Source organism: Centruroides sculpturatus, unplaced genomic scaffold (genome assembly GCF_000671375.1).
Source record: "Centruroides sculpturatus isolate CEXI.00-Female unplaced genomic scaffold, Cexi_2.0 scaffold1052, whole genome shotgun sequence".
Classification (NCBI taxonomy): Eukaryota; Metazoa; Arthropoda; class Arachnida; order Scorpiones; family Buthidae; genus Centruroides; species Centruroides sculpturatus.
Genome location: NW_019385255.1, coordinates 22,046 through 34,308, shown reverse-complemented (window position 1 = coordinate 34,308; position 12,263 = coordinate 22,046). Strand labels below are relative to the sequence as shown.

Here is a 12,263-nt window from a genome sequence, read left to right as displayed (position 1 = left end):
GTGCGCGTACTATAGTTTTAATTTGAGAAACAATGTATTGTACTTACAATTCCAGCTTACAGCTCCTCTAGAAAACAAAGTTATTCACGTCAATCTAGAAAAAAGTTATCTATGTAAAAAATAAAAAAGCATAATACAACAAAGCCAATGGAAGAAGCTACATAGCAAGTCAAATTTTTTAGAAAAATGTAAAACTTCTGGAAAAATTAAGAAAAATTTTTTATGTAAAGGAATAAGCAAACTCCAAATCATTATTGAAGATTAGCAATGTTCTGTCTAGTGATATTTTCCTCTATGATTTGAAGATAGTTAAATAATAGATTAAATAAGGAACAATATGTTGCATAGTGACAACAGTTAACGCTCTAGAAGAAGTTGAACATTTCCATATTTTTACATAGATTTTGAGTTGAAAAAGAGTAATGGTACCAAAATTAAATCTCACTACATCAGACTATGCCTTTTATATATGAATTTATTGATTGTCTTTAAGATCTTTAGAATTAAAGGATTAAAAGTGTTTAATTATATTGTTTTAATGTAGTTGTTTATGTGCTTGTTGTACAATAGTGTCACTTATTTAAGTTTCTAAGCATTGCATGTTTATTATACTATAAAATATTGTATAGAAAATTCGTCATATCCAAGATAGGAAAGTTTATATAATTACATACAGTGTATCTTAAAAATAAACTTATGTAACACAACATTGAAGATACTGAAAATTTTCTATACAAAAATCTCTGTAAATGAAAACAACAGATTATTTCTTTGGTAGCAGTAAATTTATTGCCAGAAGACAATTGTTATTTCTTTGCAAAATTTTCGTTAAGATAGTTTTACTATCAAATGAGTAGTTTGGTTTGTAACAAAAAAAAATTTTGATAGTTTTTCTTTAAATTAATAATCTTTATTAAAAATTGCAGGTTATTTTTTTTAACTCACTATTGATTGATTTCCAAATATTAATTTAATTGGGCTGCAATTTGAAAAAATTTTAGACCTATAAATTCCCACTGTCACTGTCTGTCCATCTATCATTTCTTAATCTTGAGAATAGAGTTAGATAGATGGGAGCCCGTATCTGGTCTTGTCTTTCAATTAACTATATGCAAACTTCTGATGCAAATCGGAAGTCATGTTATTTCAATTCAAAAATTTTTCCCTGAAAGTTGTGAGATACATGACTGGCACGACTCATTGTTAAAGGGAAAGTATGACTTAACAGGGCAAGCCACCACTAATTTGAGGTGGAGAGCATATATTTTAAATTAAATAAATTAAAAATTGCAAACCAGCATTGTGACAATGTCATAAAATATTAAGACAAGCAATTATTTATTAACTAATTAAACAATGATCTGCTTGCATGAGATTACAATTTAAGATAAACTTTTCTAGTATATAGTTTTTTCTTGCTGGATATTAGTTATATGTGCAGTGTTTATTAATGTATACATACATTTTTTAACCATTCAGTTATTGAGTAGTTATATTTTTTTTTTACAAATTATTTCAATTTCCATGTCCAAGTATCTAAATTCTAATTTTCTGTTAATATAAATAAAACCAATAAATTAATTAACTAATTTATTGGTTTTATTTTTCTTATGATAAAGTAAAATGAAAATAAAGCTTTGTTAGATTAAACATGTAGAAGTAACTTTTAAGATACATTGCAAGAAGCAATGATTTTCGACTACAGTTAATTTTTATCTATTTTACTTAATATAATGCTTTCAAAAATAAATACCAGTAATTTATTTGTTAATTCCTTTATACTAAATATTTTATAGTTGATAGAAAACTAAATTTACAATAAAAGTAAGTAAAATGCTCAAATACAATTCTATTTTAGGCACAAGAGAGCTAAAGCATTATTCAAATAAAATTTCAACAATTGATCTGCCATATGAAGAAATTGTTGGAAGTGCAGAAAGTTTGGTTGGAAGAGTAAGTATTAAATATTAGAATTTAAAAACTTATAAAATCAACTGTCATTTTCATACAAAATAGGTAGTTTTAAGTGATGATAACAATAAGAACTTATAGTTCTAGTTCCATTCATTCTCAGAAAGATCTAATATTGCATTTTGTTAACACAAAATGATGTTTATAATTTTGAACAGTGTATTCATACAAAATATATTTCACTTAATACAATGTAATTAATAATTGTTATAATAATTAAAATATATATTATTCCAACCCAANTCAAATTATAAATATGTATCGTAATCATTATTTCACAAATTAATTATCTATTTGAAGAATATGATTCTTATACGGAATTTGTCGACATGAATTTTAGGTTTAAATAAATTTTTCAATAATCTTAATATGCCATTTTGGAAGCACATTTCATTTTTATTAATTACTTTATCTCCAAAAACTAAAAAAAGGGGAGGAAAGGGGATACAGTACACTTATATATATCATCGATAACTGCACAGTTTTTCAGAAGTTTTTTGGAATGTAGAAAGCACATTTTAAAAATTTACATGTTCTAAATTCCAATTCTGATGTTATATAATAAATAGTAATAATAATATGATGATGGTCATGTTATTGTTCCTAAAGATATATAACAAATATTTAACTTTAAAAAAAACAAATTTCAAATGTTTTGCAAGTGCTTTATATCAATTTTGGATTGCACTTCATAATTATAGTAAATTAAATGATATAACAATGTTTCTTAACCCATTAGTTATATTATAAATTTGCAAATATTGACTATGCATACATTTTAATCTATGGTAAATATCTTAAAAGATATAATTTTGAAAAATAACTTATTTAAATTGCAAATTAAATACATTTATAAATGTTATAGATTTGAATGTGTTATTTTGAACAGTGTATTCATACAAAATATATTTCACTTAATACAATGTAATTAATAATTGTTATAATAATTAAAATATATATTATTCCAACCCAACCCATACTCACCAGAAAGAATTATCACTAGAATCATTAAACACCTTTGGCTGTGAGTATCTCTACTATCCCAGATGTCATAAGATGAAGACTGTGGTAAAATGGGATGAGGCGGAAATAGTTAAGACTTTGCACTCCCCCAACATTGGTTCCGAATGCTGAAAAAATTGAAATATATAAGAGCAGGTTGGAGGATAAATGCATTAATGCAACAAAAGTATTCAATATGATAAATGTTTTTATCCTTATCAATCAGACATCTTTATGTTACATAAGCCTATTAAAAGGCAGAATACCAAACTGAATATAAAACTCAGATTGAATTTTTAAATGGCCGAGGTTTGGACAGTGCTCATGTCTGAACCTCGGAGTCCAGGCGTGCACCCTATGCAGAGAGCAAAATGTTGCTTTTATTGCTTTGGCCATTTGGCCATCTAACCAAGATATTAATAATATTAACTTATCAATAATAATTGATTTGAGTGACTGAAGATATTTTATGAATGGTAAAGTATAATTTAAGTTAAAATAGTAATTAATTAATAAAAATCATTTATTTTTATTCATTTTTTGTGATCTTTCACTTACAATTTATTAACACGATTTAGGTCCTTTATGAACAAGGTTTGGGCAAATACTGTGATGCAGATTTTGTGCGTACAGCACAGCGAGAATTAGCAGAAGCAATCAATCTCACTCAAGAAGAAATGGATAGAGCTGCCCATCAACTTCTTGAAGCAGAACGACGTCGGAGTATGCCTTATATGCATTTATGTACAGGCGTGAATTATGCTGATGAAGAAAGCAGTAGTGGAAGCCCAAGTGCAGAAGATGAAAAACTTAATACCACTACAGACAGTGACAATGTTTTAGAACAAGACAATGAAAAAGAAACATGTGTTAGTGAAACTGAAATTTCAAAAAGTTTAGATCAAACTATGGATCTCAGTACAAGATTATAGCATTTGAGGATTTGTATTCACAGATTCATCCACAAGTCACAATGTGTTCAGTGCCTTTTATATCAGCAGACTTACACACAACCATAAGAACAAAAGTTTCCTTAATTAACCAACTATTGAGAGAGTCACTCAGGAAAGAAGAATAAGATATCCCACAAAACAGCACACACAAGTGCCAAATCTTCTAAATTGTTGTGTGCGTCACCCTCTTCTATTTATATTAAATAAATATACCTAAAACATTTTTTAACCATTCATTGGAATTGCAGAAAGATAGAAAAGAAATTACTATTGAATATTGTATAAAGTTCTTTATACAATCAGTATTTAAAATGAAAAACTTATTGAGATTTGCTTAAAAATTTCATATTCGTTGGACCAAGTTATTTGAGTTAGTCCAAGTTTTGTGCCTCACACAGTCACCAAAGAAACTCTTCTGTTTTCAGAAATGCAGTCAGAAGCTTGTTGTCTTCCCCAGAATATTGATGTTAAAATTTGTTTGAAACAAAAGAAGAAAGAAAATATTTCAGTTATTTGTGCATCAAAGTGTTCTATAGCTAAATTGAAAGTCTGCTAATATACGATCGAAAATTGTTGCCTATTAAAAAAAATTTTTAAAAAGATTTCCACATTTAAAATTTATTGATACAATAGATGGCTACTATCTCAAAGAACTTTTTAATACATTAATAAACTGTATTTTGGAAATTTCTTATGCATTTTTATGTGGACCAATCGTAAGTTGTTATCATCGTTTTACGTTTTAGAATTATAATAATTTTGTTTCTTTTTGTTATTAATTTAAACTAAACAATACCCTATATGTTCAAATTAAAATTATNATGTTATATAATAAATAGTAATAATAATATGATGATGGTCATGTTATTGTTCCTAAAGATATATAACAAATATTTAACTTTAAAAAAAACAAATTTCAAATGTTTTGCAAGTGCTTTATATCAATTTTGGATTGCACTTCATAATTATAGTAAATTAAATGATATAACAATGTTTCTTAACCCATTAGTTATATTATAAATTTGCAAATATTGACTATGCATACATTTTAATCTATGGTAAATATCTTAAAAGATATAATTTTGAAAAATAACTTATTTAAATTGCAAATTAAATACATTTATAAATGTTATAGATTTGAATGTGTTACAATTTATTATTTGTTTTTAGATCCTTATGGATCAGCTTTGTTAAATTTGATAAAAAGAACCTAATATAATTTATGTAAAAGCGAATAGATATATTCTGTTTTTGTATTGTAAATTTATGATAACATTGTGCAAGTTTAAATATAAATAGTCTGTTGAGGGGTTGAGAAACACTGTTACAAAATGAAGATACAAAATCAAATAAAAAATATGTATTATTATTTTCTTTTAAATTGAGCAGTGCAGTGCATTCTTTATGAAAATAATATACATATATATGATTTTATAATGAATGTGCTTCCACAGTTTCAAAGACAAAGAACTATATATACAGTACAGTATATATAAATATATATATATGGTGCACTGCCTGTTATTTGTTAGAGTTTATATTTGGTCTTGCATATTTTTGTTGTTGTATTTAAGTTATATGAAGTTTTAATAGTAAGTTTTAAAGATTGTTATCTATCTTGTATGTTAAAGGTCATGTTGTTGTCTAAATTTTTTACAGCCTGCAGATAATTAAAATCATTATTTATTGTAATTTGATATTGTAATATATTTTATTTTGCAAGACAACATGTAAAATAAATGCAGCATAAAATAATTAATTAGATATTCAATTTTTTTTAAAATAAATTTATTGCTTTATTCAAAATTATTTATAAAATTGAATAAAATTGTTTCATTTAAATGAAAAATAAAGTAAATTGTGAAATTTATTTATATTTTTAATGAGTCTTTTCTTTAAAATTATCTTAAAATAACTGTAACTGTAGTCGTTCTATTATATTGTTTTTATTTTTTTAAGTACAAACACTTAAGCATTTAAACAATTCACAGATCCTGATTTTATACCTTTTCACTAAGGTAATATATTTTATTTTTTTATTGCTATTAATGATTAAATTGACATGACAAACTACAGTTACAGCATTACAAATGACTCAGATGTTTGCAGCCGAACACAAAACAAGTACAGTATCTAATTAGGTCTATACCAAATACAAAAATGATGCCTATAAGAAATCTTTAAGCTTTGTTGATGTTGGTTGAAGATGAGATAAAATGGGAAAACAATGTTTTTGTTAAAAAGAAAACAATGTTTATTTTACATTAAATACATATAAATTACCTTATAAGATAAAATATAATATAATATATAATAACAGAAAATATTTCAACTGAAATAAAATATCTTATGTATTTATAGCATAGCTATATAATGATAAAAGAAACACAATAGAAGATTATTATTATTTTCAAGAGAATTGCGCTACAGTCCATTTTATCCAGTTCACAAAGTTGGGCACATTAGCATATATTCCATATTTTCCTTCCTCTCCGCATCCTTCTCCAAAACTAGTGACTCCATATAAATACCATTTATTATCAGTTTTTAATAGGAGCGATCCACCACTGTCACCCGTACACGCATCCACTCTTCCTCTTTTATAACCCGCACAAATCATATCATCCGTAATTTCGTACTCTTCATATTCGTCTCTACATTCTTCTAAATCTACGATGGGAACTTCGGCTTGACGTAAAATATCAGCTCCGTATTCAGAGTTATCACGACGTTTCCCCCATCCCAAAATGGTTCCACGATTGCGACTGTGTAACATATCGTCAGATTTCGGCAGACAAACGGGTTTAACATAATCTGTGATCACGACATTATGTTCTAATTTTAACAAAGCAATGTCTTTATCAACGATCACGGGATCAAACTCTTCGTGTATAAAATATTCATCCACTTTTACATCTTGTTCGGTGCCGTCGTTAGCATTTAAGTTATATTCTCCGGCTCTGATATACATCTGTCTTCTAACACAATGAGCGGCAGTTACCACCCATTTCGGAGAAATAAGACTACCTCCACAGTAAAATTGTTTCTGTCTGTTTAAAACCGCGACCTAAAATACAAAAAATAAAACTATTTTATGCGGAAAACATTCTCGTAAATATTTTTGCAAATAAAATATACAAGGGAAATTTCAAGAATTTCGACCTAAGTTATTTAAATAAGAAAAAAAAGAACATTAATATTTTAGTGAAGTGTGAATAAAGCATAGCATGAAATTTTGCGCCCTAGGCTGTTGCCTAGTTTGCCTTAAATAATAATACGCAGGCCCTGTCTATACATAGAAAGGATTTTCCTTATATCTAGAAAAATCTATAACCTAACTTTTCTAGAATAAAATAAATGTAGGGGAAATTTTAAATAAAAGTAAATTAACAGATTTGGAATAATATACGTAACAATATTTTAAAAATAGAAATATATGTATAATTAATAACTTTATATTGTTTTACCTGCCAAGGCCAACTTCCCTGCAAAGCTTCTCTTCCGCCAATAATTCTTAAAAAAGAATCCTTTGTTGATAGAGATATCCCACATTCCTGAAAATCAAGTTCGTGTAAAACATTCTGCCCTATAAATATAAATAACACAGATGTTATATAATGTAAATGGATAAAACGATGCATCGAATCGAATTAGAAAAAAAAACTGGGTTACCATTTAATGAATCGTTATATTTATTGTTTCCGAATTTCTCCAGCTTTTTTCTCCAATCTTTCTCGCACGGAGAACTCTTCTCGTAACAGATAGCATTTTGTTGCAGCGTGTTACCAGCGCATGCTTCGGGTACAAGACATCTTCTCTGTCTGCTGGTGACGCATCTTACGTTACACGGAGCCCAATCGGACCATTCCGAATACACTGCATTCTGTAATTCCTTTAACATCTTAGCTTCGATTCGAACCCTACCATTTCTGGAGGAATCGGACTGCTCGCGTAAAGGTATAATTTCGAATTTTCGAGGGCAAACGGAACATCTCTTGGTTTGTCTCAAATTTTTTGGAATGCAGTAAGATGGTGCATAGCACTCTCTACTTCTCGCTTGTCTACATTTATGATTACAGCGACCCCACGAAGACCATTCTCCGTATATAGAAGTATACGGATTAGAAGAGGGTCGAGTCTGACGTAACTATCGGATTGAAAAATATGTTAAAATACGTATACAACATAATGCAATTATTACAAAAATTAAACTTACTCTTTGTCTTCTATTTCGATTATTAGACCGCCTGGCATCTACTTCTGTTAAGAGATAACAAATTAAAATACACAAAATGTACCAGCCGATCTTCATCTTCGAGTTGTTTTTCTCAAATGAGATCTCTTCCTTCTGCTGGGCTTTATAACTTGTCATGTCTAACACGTGTATTCGGTCAAATGAATGTAAGCAAAGAGGGTGAAAATCCCTATTGTTTGAAACACGAACAGATAAAGCCTTGGGTCGTACAGGTGTTCTGGGCGTAATTTCTTCTTTATGTTTATTGCAGTAGATTGCATTTATTACAGGTGTTTCGAGTATTAATTTTATGTTTGGAAAATGCTCTTGAAGCGTCGTAATAAGTTTTTAATAGTTATAAAAGCAACGGAACTTATTGTGTACGTTATGCAAATATAAAACCGAACAGTGAAAAATGTTCACTTGTATTTCGCCTATTACTTATATACAAGAAGAAAGGGAATGTTTATTTGAATGCGTTTTATTACATATTTGACTAATAGATGCAGTTTTATTATAAAAACAAAAGAGCTGCACTTAGGCTTTCTGTCGTGCTTTTATCGAAAGCGTGACATTTCCTTGTTTTCTGGTTATTAACTTTTAACACCCGGGGAGACAATCCATTTCCAGACTGGCACCAAGCAGTCTGCTCCACCTGGACAACACCTGCAGGGAGGGACGTGAAAGCCTGAAGATGGGGAATGTTTCGTGCGAAGGTTTCCTTTTAACAATTACGGTATTTCTAAAACATACAAATGGACTAAATCATTACGAGCATCGCATAAATTTCTCACATTTCTATGAAATAAATTTATTATAACGGAAATAAATTACTGTTGCGATATTTCTCGAAATAAAAAAATAATAAAGTGTCATATTTAAACTGTCGGAAATCATCAAATAACATATTAATTTAAGCATAAAAATAACACATCTAAAAAGTTAAATATTCGAATCTCCTGAGAGTTATTTTATATTAGAATATTCATACAAGAAAACAATGAAGATTAAAAAAAATCATAAATCAGATTCTTATCATTATTTCTATATTAGAATAATGATTTACAATAGTTTAAAACAAATTATATTCTTTAATTTATTGATGTATTAAACGTTAAATAAACGCTTCGAGTTTTCTCCATAAATAAATCTTTCACCGAGTGTTTGGAACAACAATTGTCGAATTTGCAGAAATTAATGTGGAGAAATGCGAGTTTAACTTCAACGAAAAGTGCAATTTATAAGTTGAAAAGTGGGTCACACCTGAAACTGGGTTTGGCATGTAATGAGGCTACTAACACGTGTATATAATTAATTTAAAACATCATTTTAAGGCTTCTCCATCGAAATTCCATCAATGATTTCAAAAATTTTTCACGGTGATGATAATTGAGAGAGAAAAATTATGATTTTAATATTTTATTATTGGCAATTATATACTTTCTGCTGGATAAAAAACCAATTCAATTCATTAGTTCCTTTAAAAAAGGTTAGAACCCCTGGAATGGGGGGGATAAAAATACGATTTTATTAAGGATTAATTTACTTTATCAATTAATACATCTTACATAAATTTATAAATATATTATTATATTAAAAATTATTATATATTTATATAAAAATGGAAATTATATACATTGCAGAGAGTATAGTATAAACGTATTGAAAATTTAATTTATTGTTGTTATCATTTTAAAAAGTTCTTATGGTTTTAGCGAATTTATGAAAAAATATTTGGTCATAATTTTGCTAAAATATTCGCACTCTTTGTAAATAATTAATCTTCAATTACTCTAAATAGTTTTAATCACTGATTAACAATAGATTAACATAGATTAAAATATATTTTCCCACTTATTTTCTATAAACTTTTAAAAATTGTTTATTGCGAATTACGAAGTAATCACATAATTTGCTTTCAATCTGACTTTACAAAAGAAGAAAAATTGATTTCGTGTGTAAAAACACGCTCTTCATTCCCTCAACTCGGACGAATAAGGAGAAATGCTATTTATAAGTTCTTAAAATTTGTCTAATGAATTTTAGGAATGATTTTTAAAATTTAAAACGATAATGGTAGAATATAAAGTTTAGAAAATGCTTTTCGTATTATAGATTTTACGAAGTTTCAAAGTTATGATAAAATTCGGGCTCAGAAGAGATCAACGTGGCCATTTAGTCTGAGCCAGAAACAGAGGGAATTCCCAAAATTTAGTCTTACATAAAACGTGATATGAACTTTGAAAAGTCATAAAAATACAGAACGTGTATTTTTATGACTTCTGAGATGGATAACCCCATATTTGTGACTGCTCAATTCACCTTTTTTTTCAACATCTGATCAGATTATAACAATTTGTTATAAAATTGAGATATATTCCAATAAAAACAGGGAGAACAAGCCCACGATTTATGCTTATTAGTTTACGTAAAGAATGTTTTATGTTCTAGGCACTTTTTATTTATTTATTCATTTGATTCTGGCCATAATGACGATTACCCAGGGATGACTTCTAAGCAAAACTGGCCTCTATTTAGCTGTTAATAACGTGAAGAAAACCCGGAAAATTCACCCACGATCAGTGTTCGGTGGATTTATTCACTAGATCAGTAAGTGGGTTCTAGACACAATATAAAATTATGTGAAAGAATATAGTTATATGTTTTGGAATTAATAAGCAAGTTTAATATATTGTACTATAGTTATTTAACTGGTGAAAGGTATCAGTTAAAAGCTTTAAACTTATATCATGAAATTTATACTTAAACTTTTAATTAATAAATTATGTAGCAAGTCTCGCTAAGGAGCAAATTCTTTTTTATTCACTAAAAGTGAATAACTGTTTTAAATTTGTAATCATCTTAAAGTAGGTTCTAAGTGGAAATTCTATTTAATCTGATAAGATAGAATGAACACTTTCTAACATAATTAATGTGATTTTTTGGCTAATTGATACTATTATAAATGAACACACGCCTCTTTTCTGTAAACAAAACGTAGGCTGTAGTAATGCTGTTAAAAGATTTCCTACATTCACTACTTCTTGGGTTGGGCAAGCCTAATTATCCATTCACTAATACATCCATTCAAACTCGTATGTCATCTGCATAATGGAACTAGTAGGATGCCACTTTCGCCTGAATTGACCTTTTAAGTATTAAGGTTTGTAAAAGTTCCATTAATTTGACACATTCGCACATATTTGTAACGCTAAAATATATTTTAATCGGTTTATTAACACTTTCTTGCTTTCGAATTTTTAACTAGAAATATATAATATGCATAGTAATTTCGGTTAGAACTCTTAATATACAATAAATAATAATATTTTAAATGTAAAGAACATTTGCCATCGCTTACAAGTTAACCTACAAACGTATTGTAAGTAGAGAAGGGATGGCCAACCGTCATCCCCGCGGGCCGTATCTAACTCGCCGTTTCAAATTGCCCACGCCTTAGATTATTGAGTGGTGATAAATATTTTTAAAAAAATGGCAGCCTGTATTCAATCTAAAACTTTTTCACTTCTTAAGTTCGCACCACTAAATTCAATCGAGATAGTTTATCCGTCGGGTCAGTGATGAAGTAGAAAAGTTCCCACCTGGTAGTTCAACTATTTAAGTAGAGAAACGTGGTTTTAGAAGGACGAGACAAAGAGTGTTCGTTACTATCGAAATAAATTCAGACAGAATCTCAGTATTCTATAATTGTTCACTTGGCTACGACGTATACTATCGACCGCCATTTTACTTTAAGTCAAAACATTGAAGGTGTGTGGATATGATTGTCATTTTAGATTCTATTTTTCTCATCTAAATTTAGATTGTTTTGTTTACCCCTATATTTGAGATTTAGGCAATTAGATAAGTTATATAAAACTAGATTATTTCATCTCAAATTTAGCTATTTTCTAGATTTTAAAGAAGGTAAGATCAGATTTTAAAGTGGTAAGTGAAGTACTTCACCCTCAATATAACAATATTTTTATAATCGAAGTACGAACTAGGTCTTGAAGGGCTTTAATCTAAGCCATATGATCATTTATTTATAATGTTCTCGAGTCTGATCCGTACCATACGTACTGTACATCAACAATCACGTC

At 28.4% G+C, this 12,263-nt stretch overlaps 2 protein-coding genes across 2 annotated transcripts in view; one reads left to right on the top strand and one right to left on the bottom strand.

Annotated features, from left to right (window-relative positions):
- LOC111636776 overlaps positions 1–4,723 on the top strand; it is an 8,847-nt gene extending 4,124 nt beyond the window's left edge. Inside the window, exons 4-5 of the mRNA XM_023382105.1 lie at positions 1,859–1,953; positions 3,552–4,723. Coding sequence (XP_023237873.1) covers positions 1,859–1,953; positions 3,552–3,905 — 449 coding nt within the window. The 3' untranslated portion in view covers positions 3,906–4,723. The remainder of the gene's footprint in view (positions 1–1,858; positions 1,954–3,551) is intronic.
- Positions 4,724–6,241: 1,518 nt separating this feature from the next.
- On the bottom strand, positions 6,242–8,901 carry LOC111636775 (enteropeptidase-like). Its single transcript, XM_023382104.1, has 4 exons — positions 8,143–8,901; positions 7,599–8,073; positions 7,394–7,512; positions 6,242–6,993 (listed from the first exon to the last, which is right to left on the bottom strand). The coding sequence occupies exons 1-4, from the start codon at positions 8,296–8,298 to the stop codon at positions 6,337–6,339; spliced, it is 1,407 nt and encodes a 468-aa protein (XP_023237872.1). The 5' UTR covers positions 8,299–8,901; the 3' UTR covers positions 6,242–6,336.
- Positions 8,902–12,263: the final 3,362 nt, after the last annotated feature.